Raw genomic sequence first — 15939 nt, forward strand, 5'->3', positions numbered from 1 at the left:
GTCGTTTTCAAAACTTTGCCCCGGTGGGATTCCTTGGGACTTTTTTTCCCTCACTAAGGACATAATGAGGATACAAAATCAGTTGAGTTTGCTACTATTGCAATTTGTTCTAGGTCTAACCCTAAAATGACTGGACTAATAATAAATGAGTAGTTTCACTATTTTATTACTTTAAGTTAATCATCTGAGGACCCCACAAAATAATTTGGGGACCCCCCACAGGTTGAGAACCACTGCTTTATACTCATGGGGGCCTTTAGGTGGCAGCAACACATCAGCGATGCATCTAAACAGCTTCCTGGAAGTCACAAGAAGAAGGGGTGAAACTAGCTGGCACCTCAGGAGAAGGAAAAAAAAATCAGTGTTTGAGGAAATATTGGTGTTTACATTTACAACATTATGGAGCCGAGAAGGTTGCTACACCCTGCTTGGAAATGTATTTTATTGAGCGGATTGACGCTATGCGTAGTATTCGGTAAGTAACGAGCCATAATATTGCTTATTATTATAATTATTGTAAGGTTTTGTGAAACATGTTTGGTTTGGGACAGTAGGGCGTTAGTAGCTAGCGTTATCTCTGGTTAATTCTATCCTGATAAGCATCTCTTTGATGTTTAAAGTTACTTTGGGCCTTTTTACGTTAACCGACGCCATCCGTTTTGGATTACAAGGTTTATTTTTATTTTTTATACGTAACGGTTAAATATGTAACATTAGTCACAGAAACACTGTAATGCTACTGTTACAGCCAAGGAGCTGCCTTGTTGTTACTCCGGAATGGGTGACCTATCCAATTGTGTGGCCGCTAGGGGTCGTTGTTTTGCCTTGTTTTTGTCTTGTCGTGAACCTTGACGTCACGTGAATGTGTGAGACCGTACGAGTTGATAGAATGTTTTAATTAAATGTATTTGTTTGAACCTGAAAATCGTTAACGTTAGTCGATGTTTGCGGGTTGTGATAATTTACAATACGGTTATGATATGGCTGGCTGGCGTTACCATTCGCTGAAAAAACACTACCCTCGGGACGGGAGTGTTAGAGTTCGATAGATCACCACATTCGGCGTAACACCTCGACTATTATCAGTTTACTATTGGCTAATGCTAGTAGCTTCTGCAACGTAAACAAATTCAAGTTGTCTGGTTATTTCCTTTTTGCTGTAGTAACGTGTGTCTTATTGTAGTTCCCATTAGTCAACTTAAAAGCAACATATTGTATCCGTCTCTGCCTCCAGTTCCTGGGATTTGTTACAATATTATTATCTGGTGAATTATGATACTTGGGGCTATGATAATAGATAATGTAATTTTGGCGGCCTTGACAGACTATGACAATATCATGGGTTCAGTTTAGCTGTTCAATGTCGTGTGTGTGTGTGTGTGTGTGTGTGTGTGTGTGTGTGTGTGTGTGTGTGTGTGTGTGTGAGACACATTTTAAGGAAGCAAATATCCGCCTGTCCACTGTAGTTTCCCTTCCTCTCAGCAGAAACATAACGGAAACAAAAGAATCCCACTCAGCAGAAACATACTTATTCTGTCCTGAACACAATGATAGCAACAAGATAAGGGTTAAATGTGGCCACGGCCTCATGCTCAGGGGTCATCATCACCATGCTGGCTTGTAGTGGATATATTTGTTTAAAAAGAAAAAAAAGGAGGTTTTGCCACAGACATACAAAATGAGTGGACAATAATATTACCAGAAACCCATAAAGCAGGGGTCTTCAACGTTTTCCAGCCAAGGACCCCTTAGTTGAGAGAGAGATGAAGCAGGGACCATATATTCCATGTAGTTTCATTGTTTGACAGCAGCACAATCATCAGTGTATTTTGGATTCATGTCAATTTGTGTTTTCAGATATTTAACCACTTGAACCGTCAATACTTAATAAACTTGACCTTTCACTCTGTACTTAGTCTGCTCTTTTTCCCTATACACCAGACCTCTTTGCCGAAAATAGCCTATCTACAAGCTCACAACGCCTCGCATCTACAAGCTTGTGAGCTTGTAGATCAGCTATTTTTGGCTAAAGTTCTTAGAATATAAACACTAGGGTTCAAGTGGTTAATAGAAAAAATTAGAAAAAAGTTTCTATCACACTAGGATTTGAAGGACCCCCTGTAGTAACTCTGAGGACCCCTAGGGGTCCCGGACCCCCTGTTGAAGACCATACAGTCTATGTTGAAGACCCCTGCCATAAAGAGATATCTCTGAATGACCATAACAGGTCTGTAACTCTCTTGAGCGTGTCATAAATGGAACCAAATTGTACACAATGGAACCAGTGTACACACTGGTTCCATTTGTACACTCCACAAGTTATGGGGGGTGAAATGAAAATGAGAACCAGTACTAGTCAGTAGTCAGTACTAGTACATTTGATCTGTAATTGTGATGCCTTGCACTGACAGTTTGGCTCAGATGTTGGATTCTTGCTGCCTCACATTTATAGTTATATTATTTCACAATGCAATCTTGAACAGTTACACAGCTGTTTGGATTAATGAATAACTTATGAAGGAGTATGATGATGTGGAAAGATGGCTCTGATACTGTCTGTTGTTTTCCGGAATCCCGACTTCATACTGTACAACTTACAACTACAAGCTCCAGTGTTCTAGGAAAGAAAAATGTAATTTACTGTCAATAAATCTTTTATGTCAATGAGATATTGAAACATTTTGTGTTCATTGGATATTTCAAAATGTAGGGCAAAATAACTCGCCCAGATCATCTACCCTCTTTCAGTTTGTTGCTTCCTCTTTTAACCCGGTTTCATTCAAGCCGTATAGCATGGAGGTAAATCATTGCGTTGTGTGTAATTAGGGACATTTAGAACTAGAAGGAAGAAGGAACATGATTTATAATGTAGCCCCGGTCCATAACATTTTGTATTATATACTTTTCTGACTTGGTATTGCCCTGCTTTAACTGGTGCTCCCCATCTTTACAACAGGTACGAGGCCTGCATCAGCAGTGGACATTTACACCCCTGCAGAGGTGATCGTGGAGAACGGTACCATAGGAACCCTTAAGTGTTCCTTTAAGTCCAGTGAAGTAGTCAGCAGTTCTGCCACAGTGAGCTGGACGTTTCGACCTACTGGATCCGATGCAGTTCCCTATTCTGTAAGCCTTTCTCATCTGCTCTCTTAATCTCTTAAAACAGTGGTTTTCAACCTTTTTCATGTCAAGGTCCATTATTTATTCAGCATTTGAGCCACGGACCACCATTTGACAAGATTAGCCTCTCACACCCAAAACCTAAAATATTTTGTTCTGGTTGCATAAGATTTAGTCTACAATTCCATGCTGTATTGATGTGGTAACATAGGAGAGAGGACAAACATTGATCACAATAACATTTCTTCTACATTCTCTAATTGTGTAGACTTCTTGTAAATTGAGTAATGCAGGTGTTTAACCAAATGGTTTCATTTTACGCTCTCAAGAGTTAAACATCTATAAGAGTCAAAACTCGCCATCATTTAGCTGGGGACCTGGCTGGAACCCCCTCAAGGACCACTGGTGGTCCCCGGACCACTGTTTGAAAACCACTGATCTATATTAATCATATCGATTCAAGTGTAGAACAAAAAGCAGCCCTCATACATCAGTGTAACGTGACAATATTTACTTTCAAATATTGTTTGACTCAAATGCTATGGGAATGTTTTTACTGCACAGGGAATGGGGGTTAAAAGACTTCCGCCTCTGGAAGGAACCACTGGCCCCCTGCTGGTTTAGGATTCAATCCCACTCCAGCCTTTTCCTGTAAACAGCTCACTTCCCCCTTCAGAAGCTGAAAAAACACCATGTCTCCGTCACAATAATAAGTCTTTGGATTACATGTTCCCCTTTCTCTAAATGGCAATTTAATTAAATCACTAGGCATTATTGGCTGGGCATTATTTGAGAACTTGTTACATGCATGCAACAAGTACTACAACAAGTTTTTCTTTTTCATTACAGTTGGTGAAGAGATGATGGCAATGACAATTTTAGTTTTTCTTTCAGCCTCAGGTTTGGAGTAGTTAGACGTTTTAGACATCTAGTTGTAGGAGCAGATAGGGGCTCGGTGTCTTGCTCAAGGGCACTTCTTATTTCCTCAAACCTCTTTAACCATTTAAACCCAGTATATACTTGATGATGGGGGGTATCCCAGGGCTCTTCATTTGGTCCCCTCCCTTTTTCCTTCTACACCAAACCTCTTAACTGAATCTACAAGCTTGCTATTTTTGTATGACACCATTGTATGTCAAAAAATACATAAGTGGTAAGTGGTTATTTAGGCTAATCAATTTAGTCGATAATAACAAATCTATTGGAATTTACCTTGATTCAACGAATGAATGAATGAATGCACTTCTTGATTATTCTATTAATTGAAAAAGTAATCGATTGAATAATCGCTACAAAAAATAAATCAATGCAAACCGGAGACACATTGTGAGATTATTGGACATCTTCAGTGTTTTTGGAAAATGTTTGCCTGTCATGATGACATGCCTAGATATGGGACGCTTGGTCTCATCCTACCCCTTGTTGTTGCAGATCTTCTACTTTGGGAATGGGAAGGGTTTCCCATCGGATATGTACAAAGAAAGGGTGCACTTTATTGGAGACCTCAACAAGAAGGACGCCTCCATCCAGCTGGTCCAGGCGCAGTTCAACGACAACGGCACCTACTTCTGTGACGTGAAGAACCCACCAGATGTGTCGGGCACGCCGTCTGGCACAGAGCTCAAGGTCGTTCTAAGAGGTAAATAATATTCATTATGCTATAGTAGTCATGGTTTGTCAAATCATTAATGGGAGGCGGGAGCACAGTTCAGTCAGGGGCCTTGTGGTTAGAGTGTCTGCCCTGAGACTGGGAGGTCGGGGTTTGATCGCTAGTGTCATGTCCAGGGGGTGTACTTGTACATCATGCTGCCTCACGCTAAGGAAACAGGAGATGGGCTCCTGCCCTGTGGGTCTCCTGGCCTGGTGCCAAGGCTTATCAATGATTTGTTGAGTATTCAATGTGGTGTGTGGGGCTCATATTTCTCAGAAGGAAAATACATTTGAGCACAGCCACAAACAACTTGTCACAAGAGTGGGACCCCAGTCTTGACTGTTCAGTGTTAATTTAACTCTTGAGAGTGTGCTAACAAAACCAAATAGACTTGTGGCGGCCCGTTCGGTTCCATTTGCACACTCCCAGAGTTAAAGATATTTGGACCACTGGTGGTTCCGGGACCTGTGAGAACCATTGGTTTAACTGTTTAAAGGAGAATTCCAGATTGGTGCGTTTCTTACCCTAATCCGATGTTATTCCATCCATTAACCAGTCTTAGAGGAGAAAATAATTACATTTCTAGCACGTTAGCTCTGACTGGGGTAGGGGTGGTTGGGATCTAGCAGCCGTTCGCCTTATTACGGCAGCCCATTATTGACAAAACGTTGTGGTGACAACTCTGCCATTATGAAGGACAGATTTAAACAAAAAATTATAATTGTCAAGCGATACAAATAAGCGATTTAGCGTTAACGTCCCACCACTCGTGGTCGGAAGCTGCGGTAGACTTGAGATGAAAAGAAAAAAAATCTGCACCGATCATTCTGCGATATCATAACATAATATGCAATAAAACGGCTAGTCCGTAATTCTCCTTTAACGTTGCTGTTTTCCTGTCCAGAGTCCCTCCCTCAGAGCAGCACTGCTGTCATCGTGGGAGCTGTGTGTGGTGCCGTCATCGGACTCATCGTTATCGCCGTGGTAACCTGCCTCATCATAAAGAGGCATCAGAGTCGCCTCGAGTACGAAGGGTACGTCCTTCAACTTAATAGTCCTTTCAGTGATGTCACAATTATGGGCCGATTTCCCTGAGATCATAATCGTCTCACATTTCAAGTGATGCAGTATTGAGTGATTGCACATGGCAGTGGATTCCTTTTTTTTTTTTTTTACATTGCCACAATCCACTCTGTGTAGTCCAACATTGAATTAGTGGAGCTGAGGCAAATTTAGTTAGAAAAGAACTACATTAGAGCCTGAACGATGGCAGATGTTTGGGTCTGATGATCCTCATTTTTCTTTTTCTTTTTTTCTTTTTTTATTAAGTACACAAATAACATTTTGATAGATGTCTTTCTCTATCAAAGCTCTTTATCGCAATACATACACATGCAAGCAAATACATGTGAAATACAAAAATTAACTTTACTTTTTAGATTACTATTTTACAAATGTTTTATTTTTTTTATTTTATTATTATGCTTATTTAAAAGTAGGGACTTTTAAAGGGAGCTGCATGATTGACTGCCGATCCCAGCAGTCAATAATTGCAGATATACCTGCCAGACGATATGTCGGTCAGGCTCTAAACTACATTGTCTTTAAAAAGGTATTGTAATGTACCTGTGTACAGAACATACACCGGTACATTATGTGTGTCTGTGTTGAAAGGAGCTCATGGCCTGTGTGTTTGAGGGGATCATAAATACGTTTTTTCCCCCCGTTCTTGTTCCTATTTTCTATGGTTTTGGGTTTTTCTTAGTCACTCAGTGACAGTTCGTCACATCCTTATGTCTTTCTGCATGGGTGCATGGGTGAGTTCAGTAAATCTGTGTTTTGGCTTTGTGATTATTTCAATAACAAGTGTGTGTTAAAGGGAAACGCTTTGCAAATGGAATGCTAAATTTAATCCGCCTAATATAGTTTGACCCTGTTTATCTCACATGCTTAATGCAACCGTCTCTAACTTGAAGTGTCTCATCATAAGCCTAGCTTAACCACTTTCAACTTATTTTAGAACTCATGTTATAGGTGAAAAAGACAAATGTTCAACAACTTTTCAAAAGTAGCAAAAATAGCGGCGGATCCACAAGCTCCCTTCACGTGTTATGAATTTGTAGAAATGGGGATTAAGCTGTTAAATAGATGCCTGCAGATTTAATTGAAAGCATGCAAATGGAATTAACAGTTGCTGACTCTAAAGAGGAGATATTTAATCTCTCAAATGAAGTGTTGTGAATTAATTCAAGTTCTAAAAACAAATGTGAAGCCGTGTTCCATTTCCTGTAGAGCAAATGCAAAATGTAAAGCAATGTCGACCAACAAGGCCCACAATGTTTTTAACTATTCATTTTAGTCATTACCAGATTGGATTTTTAGAGAAAGGTCAGGCCTGTGAGTTAACCAAATTCCTAAAGATAAATTATAGAATGAAAATGGAGGTAAATCACTGGAGGTAAAGTCTTAATTTATTATGATTTTAAGTTTGTTGTTTTCAGCGAAACATATTATATTATCACACAACACATTCGAATCTCCAAGCTTCGCTTCATGCCGAATATTCATCTGTCAATTGTTGCAGTGTCTGCCACCTTCATTATTCCATGTCAAACTAACCACTAACTCACACCTTGCTTCTGTCATTGTTATGTTCTTTATTTTCTTATTACATGCATGCCATGTTGCATGTTATATTAACGTGTGTGTGTGTGTGTGTGTGTGTGTGTGTGTGTGTGTGTGTGTGTGTGTGTGTGTGTGTGTGTGTGTGTGTGTGTGTGTGTGTGTGTGTGTGTGTGTGTGTGTGTGTGTGTGTGTGTGTGTGTGTGTGTGTGTGTGTGAGTGAGAGAGAGAAATATCCAGGATTACATTAGCTTGCACCGAGAATGGGTTGAACTACCTTGAAGTTTTCATATTTTAACCACTGAAAAGTGAAAAGATGTGATAGAAGAAATAGGAAGATGTGAATGCATACTGTATCTTGAGTTTTTGAAACAAAGCACTTGACTATGGAGACTAGATGAATTTACTGTGTATTGAGGTTGAGGCTCTACTGAAGAGGTTCAGTTCTTTAAGTTATTAATTGCACAGATATTTAATCTGATACAATACTAGGGGCATGGTGGTTGGCTTGAGTTATAAATGTTGATCAAAAAATGACCCATAATGTTTCCCCATTTATCAATTAGTTGAAAAGGTTATGTTAGGAAGGATATGTTATTAAAAGCCCTTAAACAAAGAAAAGAGAAACACATTACAACCACCATTGTGCAACAAGCATATTTTCTGTTTGCCATTCTGTCACAATGTAGCCTAATATTTGATTTACTTGGTCATTTAAGTGCATCAAGCCTAATACAGAAGCTCCCATCCTTATTATGCACATTTTGTAATACCATCTTGCATTAGGATAATGATAATATCCAAATACTCATGCCCGTTCATACCCCATGCATTGTCTTTAAGTTTGCCAAATGCCTGGGCATTCCTTTTTTTAAAGCATATCTGCCATGTGCCCAGCCAACAGCAACAATCATGCTATTGTGTTCACATCTCATGTCCATGTGTCATCTATTTCCTTGTCTTTTTTCTTTTTGTCTTGTCTTTCCATATGTCTTTGTCAAACGTTGCCATTTCGCCGCACACCACCAATGCTTCCTGAACTGCCCCTCCCCCAAATTGCTGAATCACACAAACGACCTTAAATAGATGTACTTCCACGGAGAGCGTGAGCTCTCACGCGGTTCAACCTCGGAAGAAGGTGGAGTCGAGCTTGGAGAGCTCCAGATGTAGCAGCCCCTCAGGCCCCGTGCAGGTAGGAGCTGCCACCTCCACCTTCACCACCACCTCAACACAACACAGGAGGTGGCTGAAGCATGTCTCAGACCACAGACTCACGACTAAATGAAATGGATTTAAGCCTGATTCATACTTAACAGTGTCACGTGGCAAAAAATAGCCCATTTATAAGCATTATAACTTAAATCAAAGCGGTCTGAACTACCTAATGCTTTATTGTTGACTTGTATGGCGCCAAAAAAGAAAACACTGGCTTTGGAACTAATTTATCAAGAATGCAGTATCAGCAATATAATTCCATCAATTGCAAACTCTCGGGTGTCAAATTAGGACTTGACTTTAATATACCAGTTGGTTGTTTGAAATTAAACTGAGAGATTTAGAAAGGGCAGGTTTTCCTCCCTCAAGGAAATGTGTTATTGAATTGTTATTTGAGTCTATTAGTGGATGTTCTGCTGAGGTAATGTGCAGGTGTATGTAAGGTGAGTGTATAACAAATGCAACCTGGTCTCATGCCAAAGACATGTATTTTGTCATTCGAGACCGAATTGTGGACCATGACAACTCAACAGGTTGGGTACGAATCTTTTGGTTACGGTTAGTCCCGGTCCTGGGTTGGGGTTACATAATTTGTATTAGTTCATGTTGAGTTTAAAACTGATGGTTTCAGTCCAGACAGACCAGACAAATCCATCAATCATCAAAGATTGATGTTAAAATTACCTTGACTACCAAATCACAGCAAAGAGTTTTCTGAAGCACATATACACAAAACACATTCAATGTTTTATTTATTGCCTTGGGTTATCACTTATAACTTAATAAATGAAGACAATAACTATTTTAAGGCTATAATGTACTACTTCAAGCTGATATAAGATAAGACCTTTATTGATCCCACGGGTCAAATTAAGTCAACAAAGATACTGATTACAGGGTAAGAAAAGGTACTGTAGCTACAACAGGGTAAAAATACATCACAAATGTCACGACTGTTAGGTTCCCATTGTGCTTGTCTGTCGAGCCAACTAATTTCCTCATCTTTTCCTTCTCCCTCTCTCCCTCTTTCCATTCTGTTTGAACAGGGGCCGGTGATATACGCCCAACTGGATCACTCAGGCACCAACCTTCCCAACTCATTCCATAAGATGGAGCCAGTGGTCTACGCTGACATAAGGAAAAACTGAAGTGGAGAGGGTGTGTGGAAATGTGGACCAAAAAAAAAGAAAACTGACAAAAAACAAAACAAAAGACCAGACCTCTCTATCAGCTGCTCTTGGGATTGGGCTGGGGGAGGGGAGGGGTTATATGTGTAAAAGGATGAGGAAAGAATCGGCACAGGTTTGATTTTTATTAATTTTTAGTTGTCCTCTGAAAGCATTCCATTCCATGCCATGTAATAAACTAGCATTAAGGGACCAAGACAGTGGCCTTTAAAAAACAAACACAACACAAACAACACTACAGTTTGAGGTTAAGAGCATGTGACAACTTGCATGTCCACATACTTGAGTTGGCTTTTACAGTGCAGGGATCGTGATGATACAAAAACATCAACACATCAAACAACTCAGTAGAAATGGTGGCTGGAAGTCCATTCATTTGCAACAACCAGATGAATGTCAGCTGATTTTTTTTACCACTTTAATTTTTACCCTACATTTGGGCATGTCATTATACTGTAGGTAGAGGAAAAACTCCCACAAGCGGTCTTCAAATGCAAAGAATAAAATACATTTCGGTCTATTAGACCTTCATCAGGCTTATCTGCCAAATAGATCGAAACATTGTTATATTCCCATTGAAGTATTTTGTTGCATTTGAAGACTGTGTGCAGGAGATTTTTCTGTTACTGTCACCTTTTGTAGGTATGCAAAATACTTTATTTTACTGTAGGTCCAAAACATATGTTTGTGTGAAAGAGCTCACAGAGCTTGTAGATCACTATTTTGCTATTTGTCATACAACACATAAGTAGTTGTCACCAGTGTGGTGATAGCTGGCTGTAGTTGTGGTACCGTGCCCCATTAGCAGTGGTTTGGGTGTACTGTATGTAATGTCAGTGGTTCTCAAAATGTATGGTCAAGGACCCCCAAATATGTAGACCCCCATTTAGAGGAGCCTGACGCTCATCCTGAAGTTTCATTTAGTTTTACTCCTGAACGCGAGGCTAGCAATTCAGGGGCTGGAGCCAGGCTACCATAAGAGAAGCTTTGTCGATATTTTGTCAAGATTTGTAAATATATTTAGAAAATAGCCCATCTAGGATCAGAACGCCGGTTTTCGAATAGCAATATTTCTTGTTTTTTCGGCGACCCCCCGGAACCCCTTCAAGGGGTTCAAGAATCACTGCAGTATTGAACATAACATCCTGTCAATTTAAAGACTTCCATGCCACATACTGTAAATCGGTCTCTCCACTGTTGTGCTTGGTAGCAGACAGTGAACATTTTGTATTGAAAAGTCATGCAGCCTACAAAATAGATTTGGTACTCAACCAATAATAGTTGAGCAATTTAAAAATAAATAATGGTGTGGCTGACATTTTATTACTGTGAATGCTTAAAAATGTTGTGCTAAGGTTCTAGCATTTTGTTGTGGTACCTTTTTGAAAATACTGCCTTTCTCTCTGGCTTTCTACCACACTAAAAAAGCCCCATACTATATGAGTGGCTGCTCTGACTATCGGTGCTTGTTTGAAAAATGTACATATATAAATAATATGCATTATGGTGTACACACATACACATTACGGCAATTTCTATGATTTCCGTCATATCTAAAAATGCTTGTTTTCGATGATTGATACGGAGAGCTGAAGGTAAAAAAAAGGTTTGGTTTGTGTCGTCGTCACTATAGTATAGATCCTGAGGGCAGTTGAATATAAGAGGTTGACTATTTATGCGTCATTCTAAATATATGTTAAAATAGGTTCAGTTAAGGTGAAATGTAAAATAAATAGAAACTGCTCATGCTTAAACTACAAATCAACAAAACAAAACTATAAAAACACTGCATGTAAGGCATTTCACGTATTAAAATATGGCACCGTTCATTGTACAAATGTCTTTAAAAGTGTTATTTGTTTTATTGTAAAGGGCCAAATATATAATATTACACTCCCATATTTAGCTTTGTACTTTTTGAGATGCTTCTAAGCTTTAAATTGCATTCCAAATCACTGGTATGTCTTGAAACTCTTAAAAAAAAAATCATTTTTGTTAACAATTGCTTCCTTGTAAATGTTTGGCTGCCCAAAGTCACCGTATTTGTACACACCCAGTCTTGCCTTTGGTGTCATCTAGTGATTCCTTAATGCAGTAAAATGTTGACCAATATTTGTATATATTTCTTGCTTGTGTAAGATCTAGTGCTATTTACTGTAACTCATTCCGACGTCTTGTCTTAGAAAGAAATATATTTAGGCACTAGGAAGTTGTAAGTACATTATGCTTTATGTTTTCTCTTAATTATTTGACAGACACAGTACACAAACGGTAAATGGATTCCCAGATATGTTTTCTATTTTAATTCTATTTAATATTTTGGGCTTCATTTAAAAAAAAAGCAAAGGTGTGCATGACGCTGACAAAACATCTTAACGCCGGCCGCTTTGCTCTTGTTTGTGTAGAAGTGATGTCATATATAAAAATATAAAAGATGTTCAGTTTATCAGATCTCAAGTGCAGCAGATGTTGTTTGGCGTTTTTTTTAAGTTTGAATGAACGCTGGCTGTGTGGTAGTCCTCCTGCTCTGGTGTGTCTTAAAGTATGTTGTGTTTTTGGGATGGTTAAGGAGTGTTTCGTTATGTTATGTTGTAAAAATATCTGCACTATGTCTTGCATTCTGAAGACTACAAATGCCCTGTGACTTTATTTTTCCTTTATCTCCTGAATGACCTTTTTGCCTTTTGTGTTTTATGTGTTTTAAAAACTGGAATGTTGTACATTTAGTGCCTTTTACATTTCATACGCTTTACTTGAACATCTGCTCAGAATAGAAAAGATAAGATTCATTTATTTTTCTTTATTGTATTTTCCTTTTTATACGCATAAAAAAATCTCCTCTGTATCCAGTGTTCAAATTTTATAAAAAACCTATTCCTGGCCAATGTGCTTGTGATTATTATCAACTGTAAAATGTGCATTGATCAGCACTTTATTCGGCTGTCTTCCTGTTCCAGAAATGTACTTAATGTTGCCAAGTACATTTGCTAGACCAGGGTTTCTCAAAGTGGGTGCCTTGGCACAAGTCCAGGGGTGCCTCACCCATTTTCATATTCATATTGATTTGTGTTGCAAAGTACACCGTGATGACGTCATCACAGTGTACTTTGCAATACAAACCACAAAATCATAACTGAAAAACCATAACTCAAAGGTATATTAATGACAGATCAATATTGAAAATGGGTGGTTCTCCCAGTTAACCACTTAGACCCTCTATACTTAGTAAAACAGACCTGAGTTAAACTGTACTGAGTGTGTTCTTTTTCAGCCTACAGTTCACCAAGTCCCAATTTGTGACGCGCTGTGAGCTTGTAGATCGGCTATTTTTGGTTAATATTCCCGCCAGAATAGGAATGCTGGGGTTTAAGCGGTTAAACGCCAAGTATGATAACATTTATTTTCAGTCTGTCCTAATTGAAACAAATGTTCTCTCCAGTTTTCCTTGTGACATACTGTATCTTAGGGGAAAAGATTACATATGTTTTATTTACGTACTGTAATATGACATGTGAGGTTCTATAAAGTAACAATGTAATTCAGTGTGCCATGGTTGAAAAAAGTTATTTACAGGGTTGACCTGAGCCAATAATGTTTGGGAACTTGCTTACTAGACAACTACAGTATGCTTTATTTAGTCAGAACAGGAAAGCGATGTAGTGATCATGTCATCATGATACACTGCACATCCTGTTCAGACAGGAAGAGCACTAGCACCGTGTGTGCCATCGTTCTCAAACTTTAGTGTCAACGACCCCCAAACTGATAGGATTTTGCCTCCAACCCCCACCTGAAAAGAGCAGTGGTGGTTAAAGTATCCGGAAATTAAAAAATGACTTGAGTAAAAGTATGGGTATCAAAATGTACTTAAATACCAAAAGTAGAAAGTACTCATGTTTTCAAATGTATAAAAGAAATCTTTTGAAATGGCAGATCTACAAGCTTGCAATGCGTTGCATCGTAATAATACCTCAAAACTGTTCTTAAAGGGGAAGACCACCCATTTTCAATATTGAAATATGTCATTAATATACCTTAGAGGAGTTGTGTGGAAATAGTCCCCCCCCCCCCTTTGTTGCCTAGAACTGGAGGATTGATTTTGGGGTTTGTATTATAAAGTACAATGTGTGATGTCATCAAGTTGTACTTTACAATACAAACCCAAAATCAATCCTCCAGTTCTAGGCAATACAGAAGGGGGGGAACTTTTTTCTATTTCCATACAACTCCTCTAAGGTATAGTAATGTCATAGTTCTATATTGAAAATGGGTGGTCTTCCCCTTTAAGTACACTAATTGAGTAAATGTACATAATTACTTTACACCACTGGAAAGGAGTTTGTCCCAGGGACTTCCAGGGTTTAACATGTGAGCTTGTAGATGAGCCATTTCTGAATGGTCCGTTTATGGTTAAAGTGGCTAAAATGATTATGATGTAACTAACTTTGTTGGGGACCCTGGGGAGCTATTGAGTGAAATTTGGGCCAATACTATTTACACGTGTGTGTGCGTGCGTGCGTGCGTGAGAGAGTGAGAGAGAGATGTCCTGTTACTTTACTCCACAGATGAGTCCAGGCTTGCCAACGCTCCTGGATTTTGACCCCATCTCCTGCCATGCTCCTGGATTGGCATTTCTCCTGGATTTGGTATCAAACTCCCAAAATTCACCCTACACGGGAAATGACATCTACTATGTTACATTTTTGTCAGGGGGAGGACCCCCAGGCCCCCTGCTTTAGGGGTGGGGGCAAGATCATACAGATATTCACTTAAGTAATGACTTAAAGATGAGAAGTCATTATTAAAGATGTCTTATTTTGCTTCAGTCATCAAATCTGTAAGTGTAGTGTACAGAAATGTGTTTTGCAAACATCAGCCTCAGCTGAGATTTGACGTTAACTGTGAAATGTTGTGCAAGAAAGGTCAGCAACGCCTCTATTGTTTAAGGAGGCTTGCCACATTTCGCGTTGACAAATCTTTAATGAGACTGTTTTACAGTGCTTTTATTGAATCTATTATCTCCTTCTCCATCATCTGTTGGTATGGAAACCTGAACATAAAAGACAAAAAACACCTTGGAAGAATTGTGAGAACGGCTTCAAAGATCGCTGGAGTAAACTTCAGTAGCCTGGATCACGTCTTCCAAAGACAGATGCTTAAGAAAGCCAAGTCCATTCGTATGGACAGTTCTCATCCTCTCAGCTGTGAGTACAAGCTGCTTCCTTCTGGCCTTCGCCTGGAGTGTGCAGTGGCCACAACAAACAGGCATAAGTTCTCCTTTGTGCCTGCTTCAATAAAGACTTTAAACGCTGATATGAGGAGGAGGTAATCTGTTGCTTTGGGAGAAATTAAATGATGCGAATTTCAATATATGGCCTATGATTGTTGCTTTTTCTTTTGTTCTTTACTTTTGGCTGAGATCATGAACTGCTACCCTGTTTTTATTGCTCTATGTGTCTTATGTGTCTTTTGTGACAGAGTATGCTTTAATATATTGCTGCAACCGAATCGCCCTTCGGGGACAAACAATAAATGAACTTGAACTTGGTGGCGCTATAAAAGGCTGATGTGAAAAAGCAGTGAAAGAGTTTTTCCTTGGCCTCTAGGAGTCTAGGGAGTGCGCTTCCAAAGTTTGAAACTGATCAGAGTTATAGGTATGTTAAATAAATTAATTAAGTGAAATAAATATGGAATATGGATAAAATCCATAACCAAAATAAAACAGAGACCAAAGGACGTATATCTTAGATTGCTGTATTTTAAGAGAGTCAGACAAGGAAGACAGACAGTGAGCATACCATCCTAGTGGCAGCTTTCTAAATCTCTCTCCTCCAAAATGGAAGTAACATGTATATAAAGAGTACAGTTATGACAGTACCAGTAAGACTCCCTAATCGGGAGATAAGCGACCGTTGGTCGCTTATCTCCACAAATAGGCCAAAAGTTTGTTTTACCAATTATCAAGACATACGGGCAGTTGACAGTTTGCCATGGTTACTCATTGAAGTTGAATCTCCATATATGGAGACATAAGTTGCTCATACCATAGCAACCATGTTTTTTTACAGGGCCTGGGATTGATGACATCAGAAATCTCCATATATGGGCATGAAAGGGATTTTGTTTCTGGAAATATGTCTGTGG

The 15939-nt window shown here is 39.1% G+C and overlaps 1 protein-coding gene across 1 annotated transcript; it reads left to right on the plus strand.

Annotated features, from left to right (window-relative positions):
• Nucleotides 1-350: 350 nt before the first annotated feature.
• mpzl1l (myelin protein zero-like 1 like) lies at nt 351-12669 on the plus strand. Its single transcript, XM_080749112.1, has 6 exons — nt 351-475; nt 2957-3126; nt 4552-4759; nt 5676-5805; nt 8480-8585; nt 9655-12669. Exons 1-6 carry the CDS (start codon nt 400-402, stop codon nt 9754-9756), a joined length of 792 nt encoding a protein of 263 aa, XP_080605238.1. The 5' UTR covers nt 351-399; the 3' UTR covers nt 9757-12669.
• The last annotated feature ends 3270 nt before the right edge of the window (nt 12670-15939 follow it).

This window comes from Nannobrachium achirus (genome assembly GCF_963921795.1).
Source record: "Nannobrachium achirus genome assembly, chromosome: 19".
In the NCBI taxonomy this organism is placed as follows: domain Eukaryota; kingdom Metazoa; phylum Chordata; class Actinopteri; order Myctophiformes; family Myctophidae; genus Nannobrachium; species Nannobrachium achirus.